At 42.3% G+C, this 17,370-nt stretch overlaps 1 protein-coding gene across 12 annotated transcripts in view; it reads left to right on the plus strand.

The window, feature by feature from the left end:
- Positions 1 to 17,370, plus strand: part of LOC144098323 (uncharacterized) — a 94,871-nt gene that overhangs the window by 65,032 nt on the left and 12,469 nt on the right. For 4 of the 12 annotated variants that reach the window (XM_077630876.1, XM_077630875.1, XM_077630872.1 and 1 more), the window contains exons 2-19: positions 4,245 to 4,310; positions 5,612 to 5,706; positions 6,238 to 6,336; positions 6,943 to 7,027; positions 7,113 to 7,192; positions 7,362 to 7,445; positions 7,561 to 7,626; positions 7,765 to 7,822; positions 7,905 to 7,991; positions 8,576 to 8,652; positions 9,183 to 9,287; positions 11,544 to 11,685; positions 12,248 to 12,389; positions 14,973 to 15,247; positions 16,178 to 16,321; positions 16,468 to 16,555; positions 16,971 to 17,012; positions 17,147 to 17,235. In XM_077630876.1, coding sequence (XP_077487002.1) covers positions 4,245 to 4,310; positions 5,612 to 5,706; positions 6,238 to 6,336; positions 6,943 to 7,027; positions 7,113 to 7,192; positions 7,362 to 7,445; positions 7,561 to 7,626; positions 7,765 to 7,822; positions 7,905 to 7,991; positions 8,576 to 8,652; positions 9,183 to 9,287; positions 11,544 to 11,685; positions 12,248 to 12,389; positions 14,973 to 15,247; positions 16,178 to 16,321; positions 16,468 to 16,555; positions 16,971 to 17,012; positions 17,147 to 17,235 — 1,824 coding nt within the window. Of the gene's footprint in view, positions 1 to 2,838; positions 3,389 to 4,244; positions 4,311 to 5,611; positions 5,707 to 6,237; positions 6,337 to 6,942; positions 7,028 to 7,112; positions 7,193 to 7,361; positions 7,446 to 7,560; positions 7,627 to 7,764; positions 7,823 to 7,904; positions 7,992 to 8,575; positions 8,653 to 9,182; positions 9,288 to 11,543; positions 11,686 to 12,247; positions 12,390 to 14,972; positions 15,248 to 16,177; positions 16,322 to 16,467; positions 16,556 to 16,970; positions 17,013 to 17,146; positions 17,236 to 17,370 lie in introns of those variants that run through there. The other 8 variants (XM_077630881.1, XM_077630882.1, XM_077630878.1 and 5 more) reach the window with 5 other exon arrangements.

Consider the following 17,370-nt stretch of genomic DNA (forward strand, 5'->3'; position numbering starts at 1 on the left):
CAAATGGCGCAGCAACGGAAAGTTGACGAACTTTGCGTTTAATAATGTTGTGGCGGACGAAACTTACTGTCACACGTATCTCAAATCTGAAGCGAAGAGCATTATATATATGGTATACTAATCGTTTAATTAGCTGTTATGTGCTTGTTGGTCAACCCCGCTGATGATATTTTCTTTGCTTACATCAACAGTGTTCACATAGCGGCCTCAACGCTGTCGAGAAAACTAATCACCTGTGATACAGAGGCGTGATACGGTATAGCACCTGCATACTGAGGCCGTAGAGTATCTGTTACGGGCCCAATTGGACTTATTTTTGGAAATGTGGCGGATAGTTTGAAGGATGCCTCGCTCCCGCCATCGGTTGGCCCGGTATTGCACTACCTCCGGGATCGGCTTTGTCTTTAGCGCGTCTTTACTATGCTGTCTTTCTATCCCATCTTTCAACTCTCCTACTATCTGCACGTGGTAGCGATTGTGGCTCGTCTTGAGCCAGTGAGCAGGCCTGTGCACTTTCCTTTTCTTTCTTCCTGGCAACAATCTATCTATCTCAATGCACTTGAGATTGCGCGGGTGTAGCTCCACAATACCGCACATTACTTGGATGTTGATTAGATATTTTCACTGGGCATTTAATACCTTCTCGTCTATACTAAGAATCTATACGTACCTACAACACCAAAACTAACGTTCCAGTCCCAGTTGTAGTATATATGCAGATGTTCCGGCTCGACGTATGCGTGACACTTATGGATTTCTCATTTCATTTCATTTTAATTGCTGTTCAAATACAAAATCGTGCATAAGCATACCAACGTACAGTTTTGCATCATAACATCTTCCAAGAAAACAGTGATACCGTACGGTAAGCAGCGCGTGCACGCACCTCTCCGTTCACGTTTTCCGATTACCACACAGGAATATTAATCGGTTCTTCGCATCGTCCACGATGTATTACAAGGCGTTTTGCAGAAAAAAATGTTACAAAACAGGTTTTTTTAGTTTGAAACCAGAATGCAATTCTGATATAGTCGGATACTAAAGGTGCACTAAAGAGAATTATCTCAACTCGTCTCAATCTGCACGTTCCGAGCATTTAGAAACTCCGAGTTATTGTCCTGTGCGGCCGATTTCCCTAACTTAAAGGGACACTGAGGAGAACCCTATCAAATTTTTTTTTGTTAGCAATATCTGATAGTTCGGCATTTCATGGCTTTGTTTATGCGTGTCCGGGAGCGAAAGATGCATTTATTTCAAAGAAATTTGGATTCGAAGTTGAAAAATTTTTTCCCGCCGCTCCGATTCAAACTCGAGAACTCTTATGACGACACGGAGAACTCTTATGACAACACAGAACGGAGTGACGTGAAACGTGACGTAAACGGAGACTCCGTGATTTCTGGCGGCTAGCGGTGCGGTGCGCAACCTTCCTTTGCAAGCCTCAGAGATTCGTGACATCCATGAAGTAAGGAAAATTCCTCCATGGTGGCGCCTCTTGTCCTAGGAAGTCATCACGCTTGTACTTGCGAGATTAGCCTGTGGCGGCGATACCTGTATTTTGGTTCTTGCTATTTTCTACATTACAAGAGCTTTGTTTTCAGGAAGAGTGGCGTTTTTGTGATCAGGAGCTGGTATTCTATGGATACAAGCCAACTTCAATTTCTCCTCAGTGTCCCTTTAAATCGGGTTAACCGTCCCGGCTCTCGCCCTTTCTTTTTTTGAACTCAACGCTGAATGTAGGAAGATTCAACCAACGCCTGGAATGTTTTTCAGCCAGTATCACCCCCCCCCCCCTTTCCGTCAAAGCTTTTCCCCCTCAAGGCTTTCCCCGGCAAAGGACCTCCTTCCAGCCAATGGCGCTGGCCGATTCTCATGAGCCTGCTAGTGTGACAAAGCAGTGAGTGGTAGATGAAAGGGGATAATGCCATCCCACTATGGTCGAGGATAGACGCCGCTGTGCATTGTGATGCCACTCCCTGTATTGCCACGCTTGCAGGGTCATGAGGATCGGCCGACGACATTGGCTTCAAGGGGGCCCTTTGACGGGGAAAAGCCGCTGCGTTCTTGAGTTGTATCCGTCTGTAGTAAACTTTTTTTAACGGTTACAGTTAGGCGCCTGGTTGTGATTATAGAAATCTGTGGCTAGCCTGGCTGTTAGCATATTAGCCGTATCAGTTTCTAAAACGCGATTATGCTGGGCGCTACACGTGCTTGAAATTTTGGCCATCCCGGTGCGTAGAACGAAAACCGCAGGGAGGTGATGCTCGCTGGGTAACCTCCATGTACGTGTACTCATGAATACCCGCTGCTCTAGCCCTCCTAGGTGTGCTGCGAAAGCCATCCCTACAACTCAAAAAGCCTTGCAAACTTCGCCGGAACACCCTGTTTATCCATCTGGTGGCTTGCATCGCTGACCGCGGTTAATGGGCATCGAACGGTGCTTGTTGGGACCTAGCTGTGTCCGGCTGCTGACGGTTGCACTAAGCGGTGTTGGCATGGTTGTATACATGTGTTGCAGCTGCACCTCCCGTCGTTGACTGCAGTCGGGAAATAATAATAATAATAATTGGTTTTTGGGGAAAGGAAATGGCGCAGTATCTGTCTCATATATAGAGATTAGCGTTTCGGTAGGTATATACCTAACCAAAGAAGGGCGCGCATCAAACCGACACATATGTTGAACATGCAGCCAGCTGATTTGTATTCGCAGTCGATACATTGTGAACGATACGAAACACTCAACGTGTGCTCGGTATTAAATTATTCACTGTTGACTTCGCGTTCGCAAGCGGATATTGCTGAGTCACGCTTCGGCGCCCAACTGCGATAGACAAGAGTGCAGGCTTGTTTGCTCAAATGATTCTTTGCGTGTGCTTGGGCAAGTGCCGGGGAATAATTAGAGGGCGAGGGGCGATATCTGAGGGGCCAACTGCGCGGTCGGGCCTCTGCATAGCTCGCTTCTTTCTTTTATTTTCACCTCGCCTTGCCTGCGGTTGGACGGGAAGTGTCGCCGGCGGTGGCGGAAGCACGCGCTTCCGCCGGACGCGGGCACACTCGTTTCCGCGTGCGGCCGCTGTCGTCTCTACGCAGCGCGTTGTTTCATTCTTTCCCCCCTCCATCCACTTCACGACGTTTCTATTTACCCGTCTCTTTTTGAGGAGGGGGGTGGCTCTGCTACTGCACCGAGCGACAGCGCGTCGTGTCTGGTCTGCGAGTATACGAAAACCCTTGATGAGCCGAGATGCGGCGGTGGCCCTCGATCCGATCCATGTACGGTTCCACGCTGAGCCTGTTCGAAGACTCGTCCAAGTACCGCGTGAGTTTGAGCGCCGTGGCGGTTTCGCCTCCGAGCTGGCGCGCGAGCTTGTTCCTCCCAAGGCGACTCAAGGTTTGTCTCGGGCGGGTCCGCGCCAAGTGTCCTCGTCCGTGGTTCCTTTCTCAACGATCTGCGCCTGCACGCCTGAGCACTTGTCCATGTTGTCGCCCGGTCCTCCTCTTGTATCCGTTGTGGGCCATGGAAGGATACCATCTCGCCCAACGTTACTTCGTGGTTACCTGCATGATTGCTTTTATTTTTACATGTGTCTGCCGTTGTTTTCTTTTTGCTTATTGAAAGCCGGTGCTTCACTTCCCGCTCAGCTCAGCACTCACCCGGCCATGCCTATATTCCGTTTTCTTTTTTGAAAGCCTAAGGTATTTGATTGAGGCTGCTGAACTGACCGCGAAGTGAAGCAACGGCTTTCAATAAACAAAAAGAAAACAACGGCAGACACATTTAAAAATAAAAGCAATCATGCAGGTAACCCAGAAGTAACGTTGGGCGAAGCCTGAGGTACTTGTATTTGAGGAAGGCCTCAAATACATGAAAGCACTACATTATTTGCACTACAGCGTCTTAATGCACAAACATTGGCATTGATGCCATTTCAGCAGTGCATATTTCATTTCAGCAGTGCATATTTCAGCAGCCTGAATTTATTGTGCATACACTCCTTTGAGGATCAAGTAAATGTTCCGTGCATATATCGGGTTCAGCACCTCGCAGCTAATTAAATATTCAAGCTATTATTAGTCTGGCTTGCAGGAACCAGTTCTAGTGGATGCTACCTTTCAGCTGGGATGCTTATATCAGTTTTTCGGAAGGAACATCTAAATGCATTGCTGTCTGTGTCATTCTGTGAAAAGATTTCTCCATCTCACTGCACCTGCTCTTATTTTTTATTTATTTTTTTTTGGCTGCACAGATGAGCGATGGGCGGCGGAGTCAAGTGGTCCTCCTGGATGAGCGTCGCCTTGACATTCTCATTCAGGTAACATATGCAAGCATCTTTTTGCCCCCTTTGTATCGCTTTTCAGAGTTTATTGCTAGCTTCGGTTTGGGGATGGGAAGTGAAGACATCATTAGCCGAAACTTCAGTCTGGGCTAGAGTCCTCCTTCTTTCATTTAACCTTCTTTGAAGCAGATCGTTAGGGCTTGTTTCGCACTGAATTTCTGCATGGTTACAAAGTGCAGCATTGACCTGTGGAAGTAAGGTTATAAATTTTCTTGTGGGTTGTTGTTATCTTTTAATAAGCTTTTTTGACAGGAGGTTGCATCAGAATCCACAGAGGCAAAAGGTTGTAGCTGATGGTGTAACCCTTTCTTCCCCTATATGTCTGCCATGGGACGACGCCATGATGAAACTGCTCTGTAACCTCCATGGTGATACTGCTTGCGCAAGCAGAGTAGACTGACGATTGAGTCTATACATATTTCATTTTGTTAAATTTTGCTAACCTGTTCACAGTATTAGAAGAAATTTGAAGAGTTGATGAACAAGTCTAGTATGTTTGATTATAGTATGAATTTATGGCTTTACTTAGCTGAGTGCTAACATGATACTCCTCAAGCGTATAGCTCAACATGGTCGTGTAGTTGCTTGGTGAATATGACACATATTGTAGAACCTTTTTGTATGGGAACATGAATCGCAATGGTTGCTCACTGTGGCTGAATGTAAATATGTGAAAGATTTTATATGTTCATTTCATAAGATTCGTAAGTTATGCTTCTGTTTTATTCTGGCCCACTAGTGCGTTTCAAAATTCAAGTACACCACACGCACTCACAGTTCTTGCCTAGGAAGCAGTTTAAAGTACCACATAAACGAATGACAGAGCTCATGGGCATCTGTGTAAGTAGGCAGTGAAAAGTAGCATTTGTGGCTAAGAAATACAGTCCATAACTTTGTCCTTTGTTTCTTTTCATCCTCTCAATCACTATGTGGCTACTTTTTTGTTGCATTCATTGTAATTTATATTCAGCTTCTAGTAACTTTCATTCTACATTTGTGTATGGAGAGCTTTCGTTGTTTCAGATGTGTGTCTTTCCGACTTACTGGTTTTTGTAAATTCTGGTACTTCTTTAATTGCTTATGCCTAACATCGTCTAATAGTTCTGGATATGTTTTTGACTGCCAGTTTAATCGTTTGGTGTACACGAAAAATATTTCATGGCTGTCGTGGGTGAGTTTATTAGAAAAACCTCAGAGGATTAATAGAAATCATTTTCTTTTTGGCAGTTCAAGCTGCCATTCTGAGTGAAGTAATTTTTATTTTCATCATTTTGCAGCCAAGGCTCTATGCCTGCGATCTCCTTGATATGGTGGCTTCTCATTTCAACCTCAAAGAGAAGGAGTACTTTGGCTTGGCATTTCTTGATGAAACGTAAGTGTATGCTTTTTGGAAGAAAAAGGAAAACAGAATTTGTAAAAGGCGAACATTTTTCTTGTCTAAACCTGTGTGCAACGAAAAATGAATGTAAGAAGGGAAGAAGGCTGTTGTAGATTCACTATGGGCTTTCATGTCATCTTCAGTGGTATACATTAATTTAGATGGTACTGTAATGAAATATTTAGGTGTAAAGAAAAAGAACATCAAGTTTCTTTTTGTGCCATTTCTTTGTTTTAGTAAACATAAGTTGTATGACATGGCATTGTTCAGCATACATATGTGTGATGTTGTAGCAGTAGTATGGCAGCAACAGATCTTTGGGATCTGTTACTTATGTGTTGCTCATGTGGTTCACTCACTGATATTGTGAAAAACATGGTAGTTTTTACATTAAAATGAAGGGCTCTGTTGTCTAGGCACGACGCACTTTTTTTTTTTTCAGCTTTCCTTCGGATGAGGGTGTCAGCAATTTGGCACAATGAAAATTAAAATTTAGGGCCTATCAATGTGTTCTTCTTGTTTCAGGGGCCATTATCATTGGCTTCAGCTCGACAAGAGGGTTCTCGAGCATGACCTGCCCAAGAAGTCGTCTCAGGGTACCTTGGTGCTCTACTTTCTGGTCAAGTAAGCCTAAATATGGACTTCACTGCTTGTTTCACAAACTTTTAGTGGTGCTCAGTGGTGCTTTTGTTTTTGTTAATGTTGCAGAATGTGGGAATCACAATTTTCTTGTAGCCTGGGCACACAGCCCGAAATAACAGCTGCACTTCCATGTTCCGAGTTTTAATTTTATTTTAATTAATTTTTGAAGTGGAATGCAGGTGTTAATGGATATATCACAAGAGGTGCCATGGTGCAGAACTGCCTGCACTTCCATGTTCCGATTTTTAATTTTATTTTAATTAATCTTCGAAGTGGAATGCAGGTGTTAATAGATATATAACAAGAGGTGCCATGGTACAGAACTGCCCTAGCGCCTGTTATGATTGAATGAAACAGGTTGGGGCAAGACCATAAGATGTTAGTTAACGTAACGCAGTGTAAAAACATGCACAGTGCAAGCTCATAAATGCTGAGCAGGCTTCTAGACTGTCTTAATTAAGGAATTACTAGCTTCACAGGATCATAAACAAAGTGGTAAGTTCATATATGTGTAATGGGTAGCCAGAGATTAAGGCATTTTGATTTATGAATCAAAAGCAAGGGAAATGTTACGTTTTATTGTTTCAGGTACTATGTGGAAAGCATTTCATTGCTGAAAGATAGTGCCACAGTAGAAGCACTTTACCTTCAGTGCAAATCACTCATTGCCAAGGTAAGTCTGGAAGCTCTTATCATTTGACTTTTGTTCCAACTTGCATGAGTCATTGCAATTGATGAAATGCTCTCTTCTTGATCAGGGTGCATTGGAAGCGGATTCTGAAACAGTGTTTCAACTTGCTGCTCTAGTCCTTCAAGCAACACATGGAAACTACATTGAGTAAGTGCTTGGACCAGTATGCTCTCTCTATCTGGTTATCTTCTAACCATAATTTTGTAATCTCCTTTTGTCAGCTAGGTCTCCTCTGTTGCCCTCTGATCTTTGTAGGCCACATGACACTCCCCCTGAATAGGATGTGTGATCTCTCCTTTGTGTGCTTACTTTGCAGTGATCAAACCACAAAAATGCATCTCAAGAAGCTTCCTGTTCTTCCTACCAGCACACTCAAAGCTCATCCGTCCATTTCCTACTGGTAAGAGGAGTACAGTGGCTTGAATATATTATCGATTATCCTAGAAGTTTTGACAACACTTGTTATTGACCGTGGTGTAGGGAAATGTTGTAATTTTCCTGTGTTTCCCTTTCAGTGAAGGCAAAGTCATTGAACATTATCATCAGCTTGCAGGGCGCTCAAGGGGTTCTGCAATTATTGCGTGAGTTTTCTTTAAAACTTCATTGGTGGATGTATTGGCATTGGTGGACGTGTCCTGCTTTCCAAATTTTAATTTGCTGCCTGGGTTGTCACTGTGCTATGTGGGTGGCGGCTGTACTAACTGTGAGTCATTTTTCAGATACATGAACCTTGTAGAAAACCTGCCCACATATGGCATTCATTTTTATGAGGTTAAGGTGAGTTCCACACAGCACGGCTAGCCATTCTAGATGAGAGTTTGTGGTTAAGACAGCTTCACCCTTTTGTGTTCTGACGCAGGACAAGGGAGGCATTCCCTGGTGGATAGGCCTCAGTTGCAAGGGAGTCAGCCAGTATGATTACAACGACAAGAAGACTCCACGAAAGGTGCATAGCAAAAACCGTTACTTCATTGTTGTTATCTTCTTTCTTTTAATATTGGAATGTTCAGTGGCAATATTCTACACGTTTTGAGGGGTGAATCAGTAAATTTAATAAATGAGATGTACACTTTTGAGCAGAACTCATTATCTTAGTTAAACTGCGAAAGGCACTAAGCGACAGCATTGAACTTGCTACCTTTGGATATAGCTCTGTGCATTGAGTGTTTGAGATGTTGAGATGCAGTTGTGCTGACTCTGTAGTGATGGCATACGGCACGTATATTTTATTCCTAACATTGAATAGCGCTAGGTTACCCTCTGAAAAGTTCTCTCGACCAGGAGCAAATATTAAGTTATTGCTTATTGCTATCATATCATATGGTTGCAAGCTACCTGCTGTAAAAATTTTGTCCTATTCAACTGCTAGAGGTGAGTGAGATAAGTAGACAGCTCCTTTTTTCCTTTCTTCATTGTTGCATGCAATATAGGTAAGTTCTGCCGTGTGTTCTCAAAAGTGTCATCAGCTTTCACAGTTATTTTCATTAGTTAATTCTCTTTAATTTGTTTGAATTTTTTTTTATGTGACAGTTCTTTCAGTGGAAACTCCTGGAGAACCTTTACTTTCGAGACAAGAAATTTTCAATTGAAGTTCACAACCCCCGGAGGTAGGCATTGCTTTGGGAGCGAAAACTTGGCCCTGGGATATTCTTTAGCGCATTGCATTTCTTTAACAGATATTTCATTTGTGCCGCTTTGGCAAAGCACTTAATAAAAACATAGGGTCACTGACCAAGTCAAAATTTTAAAGAAACGTATTGACGTTTCGGAAGCCCTACGGCTTCCTTGTTCACTTAAGCAAATTTTGCCTAGATATCCAGCGCATGTACTTGTTTTTATTCATGGAAGATAGCTGCTGCTACACTGTCGTTCACATGTGTTTCTGCATTTCATGCTTTTCGCAAAGAACGATAACTTTTAGTAGCTTTCTGCCATTGAACTGAACAGCCAGGAACTGGTGCAGTTTTTCTCTGGTGATGGAGAAGGTGTCCTAGCAAAACACTGCACAGATTGCATGCTCCATTCCAGTAAGTTGCATGTATGCACGAGTGTAGACCATACAAGAGCCCTGAACTTAAACACAACACCTTAATTTAGCTGACCCCTCCCCATTTCGCCGCTCCTGTTTTTCCTGTAGAGTGGTCCATGCCCTGAGCAGTTTCAATGTGTACGAGGATGTGATAGAGGCACCCCCTGAAGGGTTTGACCCCCTGGCTGATGCCATTAGTGACTCCACAACCCAGTAAGTGCCCTCACGCCTTTGTTACGTGATGTCTCGGCTCTTACATTTCTCCTTTTATGGCATTTGGTGGATGGAGGATCCCCCTGCTATGAAGGGAAACATGAGAAATAATTTTCTTATGTGGGGCAATACTAATCTGAAGCAATCATTGTCAAGGAGGTGACTCCCCAGTATGCACTTGGCTGTAGGATTATAACTGAATGTGATAAAAGCTAAATGCAGGTTGACTAATTCCTTGTCAGTATTGCCTTGACCATAAGCTTCTTTTCACACACTGGAACATTCACTTTCCTTCTTGTCATGGATGTTCATATCCTGGATGTTTTGAAAGTGACCCTGTGACAAGAATAATGTTCTCGTTACCCTTGGAACCTGCTCTTCACACCTAATATAATTCTGGTGCCTTGTTTTGATATTAAATGCAAATTCAGCTTGTGGAGTTGAATTTGTAGAGCTTTACCATTCATGGTGGAGCACACCAACAGAAATGGGGCAGGCAGTGTGTGCGAATGGCCCTTGTTGCAGCAAGGAATTGTGTCAGACATTAGTCTTATGCGAGAATGAAAACATCACTGAAAGTCAGCCCTTGAAATATTGCCCCTGCCTGCATCTTTTTAATGCTTAGGATCCACCGAATGGTCGTCAGCTACAGGCAAAGTTAGCCTTGCAAAAAATGCCGACATTGCATTGAGTTTACCATATTGTGGCCTGTGTTTTCTTTATATTTTACATCTGCTATTTTTTTCTTCCCAATGCAAAAAAAAAAAAAAACAAGCTTATGATATAAACAGTTTGCTGGTTTGTGGAGTTGGCACTGCAGTTTTATTACTCCCCTGGCTTCCCGTTGATCATAGAGCAGAAATTCTTAGCTAACAGCTAGTACAGCATCATATTCGAATGGCACAGAATGCAACTGTTTGTCTGGGTATGAGTTACTCCTTCTGGACCTGATACAAACCTATTGAGCAGTTGCTAGCAAGAATAATGGATTCTTTAGGTATTTCAGGTCTCGGGTTTATTAAATACATTTCAGTCATTCAAAACTACTGGAAAAAATTATTTTACAAAAGGAGGTCCCAAAGTTGAACTTTTTGGGGATCTCTTGTTAAAAAATAGAAGCAAATCAACGGATATAAATTTGGCAGATGAGCTAAAGAAACACACAGAAAAAATTAAAACATACCTTCCATACCAAAATCATACCTTAATGAACTGTGTTAATTATTTTACATAATTAACTAAGGCATTCAATATGCCTTAGTTAATACAAGTAAAATGCAGATGATGGACTGAAGTTGGAGTAGTTAAACAATCAAAACACCTAGGCACAGGTAGTGTTTTAGTTATAGCAACTTGTGGTGTTACCGCGTAGAGATTTTTTTTTCATTTACAGATATCTAATTTAAAAACTTGCAAGATTTTAATTTTTGTATGCAATTAAAGTAATTTAAGGTCCTTATTGAATGCCTTGCAATTTGCGCATGCAGCATACTGGCACAATATATACTTGATGTTTTTACCTTTTTATATTCGCTTCGCACATGTTTTCAAGCTTATGCCAATGCACATCCTCGTCGCATTCTGATGTGTTCAACTGGCAGTGTTCATGAGAGAGGGAGTAAAATGTTTATTACGAGACCCTAGTGCATTGAGAGCCCTGGTTGGAAGGTACATGGTCAAAATTGTAGAGTTGTGATAAGATGCAAAAACTGAGAATGCAAAAAACGGGGGACAAAGCACATAGATCAGATAATGTAGGTCCAATCTATCAGCCAGTGGTTTGAGAGTCCCTTTCCTTGATTGAGTGATTTTTTGTTTGCGCTATTCTGTGACAACCAAGACTGGTTCAAGATAAACTGAATAATCTGCTGTTGAATGGTGCAAATGCGATGCTGTTCAAATAAAATTACGGGTTCTTCTAAAGTATCAATCTAAAATTAGTGCCTGTTTCATCTCGGGCCTTGCATATTGCTCTTCGTTGAGCTTGAGAATTAGAGCATTTATTTATTTTTTATATACCTACATACTGTTGTCTCATGTGCAAGACTTAGGAGGAGTTGGTACATAATGTCAGTCAGATATGCAACCCCATATGGCTTTTGCCTGGTGGGAATCTTCTTTGCCCAACTTCTTTTTTCCTACATGTGTTGCTTCTCACGCTTTTAGAGTGGCTTGAAGCAGAAGCATTGTAGTTTTCTTGCATGCAGCATTGTAGTTCATACAACAGTGTTGTATTGCTTTACCATTGTGTTCCAGGGTATCTGTGAGCAGACGAACATTTGGACCAGGCAATGTTACCGTGGTGGTCTGGTTTGCGGCTACACCGGCCTTGACGAAGAGCATCTGGTCGATGGCCATAGCACAACATCAGTTTTACTTGGACAACAATGTTGGGAAGGTAAAAAGATCTTTTCGTGCAGAAAAAAAAAAATTCTCTCATTGCCACGTCTTGTGCAGGCAGCATTTAAGGGCTCACGTACATTGCTTGTTGCCTTAGGATCCACTGTGTTTTTTTGTTTCACTGGACCTCTGTCACTCATTTGGGTCTTTGCTAGACATGCTTGAGCAGTGAAAGAATTGACAATGCTTTGAACATGACAGAATACTAAAGGACGCACAATTTGCAGCACGCATGCACGGAACAGAAAACTCTGTCGGTCATATGTGCAACCTTAACCTTGTCTTCGTACATTCTACATGCTGTGCGTGTGCATGAATATCGCAAACTGCCTCTTGTCTTCGTAGCACTCTTCCATACTGCTGTGAAAACAGAGTTGGGACGAACAGTTGGCGCAGTGCAATTCAACTAATGTCAGTTTTAATATTGAGGCTTTATTGTTCATACATCCCAAAGAAACAGCTTTATGCAGCTGTCACTGTGGGCATTAGAACTCTTTCATTGCTTAGCTTTGTGTAGAAACATTGTCCTTTTGCAGCAGTGCTTCTTATTTCATTTCTAGCGGAAAATTGAAGATGTCGGCTGTCTAGAGAAGTTTGCTGCCGAGCTTTCCAAGAGTTCTCAGTCCTTGTCGTCAGCCAGCACAGGATCTAACCTGAGCCGAAGTGCGAGTTGCCACAGCCTACCTGCCATCAAGATTGAAGGTACTTGAACCACTGGAGGGAAAAATTTCTTTAACCCTTTAGCTGCCAAATTAAGTAGTTCCCGAAAAACGTACAAAAATTGACAAATTGTGTGATGATTTTTGGCAAAAGTGACTGTTGTCAGTCTTATAACACTCGCTAAAGGTGCAGAACACTTTTCATGGACAACTGCCGCCCTGTAGTGTTGAAAATTGCAACAAACACAATAGTCGACCGTTACTTTTTCTTGTTGGTGGGACCAGTGCAACATCATGTTGGACAATTGTGACTCATCATTGGCGGTTTTGGTGTAATCTCCCATGACAAGTGCAGCTCGGAATTGTTAGTTAAAGAGTTAACTAGCAGATCTTTTCAGGTGTCTCCACTGGTCAAAAAATTTAGTGGAGCGAAGGAATGATGATTACAAATTGAACAAGCTGGTGATGCAGTATTTCTCATAATCTGTAGCTGTTTTTATATGCAAAATATCCTGAGTAATAGCATCTGGACTTTTCAGTAGCTTTGCACATGTCGAAGAAACATAAGTGAGGCATTTGCAATCTCCAGTTTTCATCCAGTTGCATAGTGCAGGGGCTGCAAGCCAAATGACTTGAAACTTTTCCCTTGCAAGTTTTTGTGTGCAGTATTCACATAACTGGTAGCTACAGCTGATGCCTTGTTTGTAGAAAAAGAGCAAAAGTGTTTAATTGCTAGTACTTAATTTGTAATTGCCACTGTAATTCTGGGTGTTGTGAAGCAACGCAGAACTTTTCACAAGGTTATCGCTAATGTGCGCTTATGTGCACATTTTCCTTCACCTCTTTACAAATTAACCACAGATTTGCACATAAACTGAGCTAGGTTAACTCTTTCCTTACTGGAAAAATGACCGCTTTTGAGTGTTTTATAATAAAAATTATTTGTTCAAGGAGTGCTAAATGCACTGCACATTGTAATACATCCAACTATTGCTTATTGGTTACGCTTCCAAATGAAAAAAACAAAAAACGCCAGAGTTGTGTGTGCAATACTTTTTGAAAATTTATTGGTTAAATATGCTGGTAACACAAAATAAAGAATACAAGCAAAACAAAAATAACCCACTACATTGAGCCAGAAATTGATGCAAAAAAATTAAAATACACAAAACATCGCACATATTCTTACCTACCATTCTTGTGATTTTCAGCTACATACATAATACACTGCGCTTTCCGTGGCCTTTCAAGTTAGGCACTACGACTGCTGTGCCACTAGAGGAAGCAGTTGGTTGAGGACATTAAGTGGAGGTAGATGCGGAATGCTGCACATTACACTTGTTCTGAGTTCTGTTCTTGTTTTTTTTTATAGCAATACTTGCAGTTACTACTTTTTCCATTTTTATTTTTGGTTGGTAGTGAATGGGTTCTGTGGGAAGGGGGCATGGACTTCCTTGACATCATTATAATAAAAAATCTGCTGGCACATTTGGTGAACTATGTTGACAATATGTTGCAAAGACCCTAGAGCACCAAATAAAACTGCTTTCATTATTTGCAAATCAAGTGCACTACATACAATACAACATGAACAATAACATGAAACATGCGCGAGCGTGTGCTGGTGTCTGAGCCTTTGAGATGAAGTCTTGCAATCGAAACTGAAATCTGACCATTCAATTTCGTTGGCTAACTCACCGCTGCTGCTGTAAAAAAAAAGACAGCATAAGAACCGGCAAAAGCGCTCAGTGTAGCCATTCACCTTTGACGAGCGCGCGGCGAAACGAACGCCATGATCAGTGACAGGTGGACTACGTTTGGTTAAAGTTCAATTTTTCATGTCGTCTCCTCGCGTTAGAAAATGAAAAGGCAGAACTGAAACCAAAGAAATGGTGTTATAGAAACAAACTAGATGGCACAGTGTCCAGTAGCGCAGTCTTGAATTTTTGTTGGCAGGTTCAAAACGTTGGTCAAATATGACCGATGGCTTAAGGAAAGAATTAAGCCTTCACATAATTTCCATGTAATACTTTTAGTGGTTTAGTGAATGGTGTATTTTTTTTATGGACATCAGCTACAGTTGTTGGCATGAATCCATGTCCCTTTCAGGCACAAATTATTATTGAAATTGGCCGAAATGTTAAATTTTCAGATTTTCTTGATTTCACAGAAGAAATTTTCATTCTCCCAGATGTCTAGTTATGCAGTCTCTGTTGAGGTCTCATATCTTCGCATTGTGACTCGAAGCTGGTTCCATGGTCTCAATTATACTGCTTCTGACTCATACATGTCATGAGAACTTGTTACGTAAACAGATCAGAACATTTTAGGCATTTTGAAGCACTCATTCTGAAAAAAGTAAATGACTGGCTAGAGTCATACCGGAGCTGCCATAAAATGCGCAGACGTCCACCTTAAAGGTGATTCTTTACGTTCATTTCGCATGCTTGGCTTGAGATCGTCCTGCAGACAATTTTGCACATTCTGGCACTTTATTATGGGGTCCAGATATCTGCACATAGCACCCTCTATACAGAGATTTGGCAGTGTTCAGGATGCTTGTACGTACAAATGGACATGCAGCACCTAACTCTACTCACTCTTTCCTCCTCTCCTGTCACCCCAGATCATACGGACCATCATCCGCAGATGAATGAAGAGGCAGAACGAGCCAAGCAGGAGATGCTGGCCGCGCTGAAGGCCCGCAAGGAGGCCCTCGAGGAGGCCCTGCGCAAGAAAGTGGAGGAGCTCAAGTCGGTGTGCCTCAAGGAGGGCGAGGTGACAGGCGAGCTTCCTCCAGAGATGCCGCTGGCACCGGGAGAGCCCCCACCTCAGGTGCGGCGGCGAGTGGGTACAGCCTTCATTCTGGACGACCAGCTGCTCTCCAATGCCAAGAGCAAGGTGGGTGCCATATGGGGTAAAACTGGGTGTATGTATGCACAATGTTGCAAACAACATTTCTTGGGTTTAAAAATGGGGTCCTGGGGAACAAGTTCATGGACTAGTTTGTAGCTCCTGCTTGAAGGGGAACTGAGGACAAATTGAAGAACCTAGGAAAGGCCAGAAAGATAAAATACAGGTGCCGCCATCACCAGCCAATATTGCAAGTGAACTGCATGCGTCAAAAGATTTTTCTTCATTGGTCCCAGGTGCCAGGCTACGCAGCTATTCATTAAAAAAACGATGATCATGTAGTCCTTTTCAGGTGTAGATGTGACGAGTTTGAATTGAGTGGCGGGAAAATTCCTAATCGCAATGTTCTCAACAATAAATGTCTTGTGCTACCAGACAAATATCAGCAATAGCCATTAAGACTCTTGGAATATATTATTACTAAAAATAAAAATTGGATAGAGCTGTCCTCAGTGTCTCAAAAAAAGACGCTGTATGGAGAGACTGAAGTATCAAGGAACTGACTCTCGAAGCACTAATTTTTTACTTTGTTGTTTATTTGAAGACTTTGGGGCATAAATACCCAGCAGTACTCCTAAATGCAAAGTAACTCAGGCCACGCTGAAAGCAAACTATAGCAGTACTTAAACATGCCTATCCCCTGAGCCACCAGACACGTGCTAAAGAAGGCTCCAGGTAGACAGTTGATTTGGAGTACTTCTGTGAACTGAAACTCAGCATGTTAAGCATTTGAGCCGTGGAGGAATGCACCTGTTGGAGCCTTATTAAAACATTGACATGCCTATGGTAATGATACCACTTGGAGCAATGCCATGCTAGCTCAATTACTGTGGACATATCATACTTCCACCTGTCCTTTGCCATGAGTTAGAGCAACAATTTTTATGCCTATTTCAGCGTTTTATTTTCTTGTTCCAGGAGGAGACAATGAGCTCTTTAGAGCTGGAGTATGAGTTGCAGAACAAGATTACTAGCGCTGCTTTGAGATTGGCCAATGACATGAGTGCCGACAGAAGCCTGAGGAGGCAGCGGAAGTTATGCTATCAGCAGGCTCATGAGAAGGTAAGTATATGGGTAGTTGCTGAATTTTGTGTCCACACTTTGAGTGAACTGATAGACAGCATCACCTTTTTGTTGGCACATGGCCTGTGTGCTCCACACCAGTTTTGTTTTATTTATTTATTTATTTATTTTTTGTTGCCGTTTAGCTGAAACAGGTGGAACAGAAACTGGGAACTTTGAAAAAACAGAAGAATCATGGCAACAAACCCAAAATCATGCTGCAGTCTGATGACGGTCAGTATGCTCGTGTTTATGTTTACTATAACGGAGCTGCTTGGAATGTTGCCTCTCGTGGAGTTTGCGTAGTTAGGCTGGCTGGCTGTCTCAGTGTGTGCTGTGGGGGTCACGGGCATTTTTTACATATGTGAGTGCAGTTATTTGTGCCTCAGTAAGTATTGTCCTGTTGGTGTTGCCATGATCTTTCACTGAGCAGCATTTTCTTGAAAAAGCAGCTAGCACAAAAATTGTGGATGAATCCTTTTCTTATGAAAAATCTTGCTCCATTTTAGCTGTATGTTTAATGACATTTGCATAATAGCAGTTTTTTTACTTGATAGCATTGGGTATATTACCTTGGCTTCATTACTTTTTGGAGGTGATGTTATGTAATGATTGATGTGATGCTACAGCATATTTTTCTTCTTTCTAGAACCCAGTGAAGATAACATCAGTCATAGCACTGGGGGCAGCGGTAAGTTTTTGCCGTGCACACGTTTTGATTTTCAGCATTTATAGCCTGTTGAAAGCTTGCCAGTGTTTTACATTTATGCATGCCAAATGGCAAAGCTTGTTTATTGGCTAATGGATTGCACTTTGCCTTTGCAGACACTCCGTTCAGAGGGAGCAGCAATGCATCAGATGTCAGCCCTGCCGCGTCACCCAAGCTAAACAGCTATGACGGCCTTCTAGTAGAGGTGCTGGAATTTATATCCTTGTGTGTGTTGTGAATCATTGGTAGTGCTGGCAAAAACAATGTGGTTGGTTGGTGAAATGAAGTGTAAAAACCAAGGGTTACAGTTCAAATACAATCTGGATTTCATTTCTTCATA

Source organism: Amblyomma americanum, chromosome 7 (genome assembly GCF_052857255.1).
Source record: "Amblyomma americanum isolate KBUSLIRL-KWMA chromosome 7, ASM5285725v1, whole genome shotgun sequence".
Taxonomy (NCBI): domain Eukaryota; kingdom Metazoa; phylum Arthropoda; class Arachnida; order Ixodida; family Ixodidae; genus Amblyomma; species Amblyomma americanum.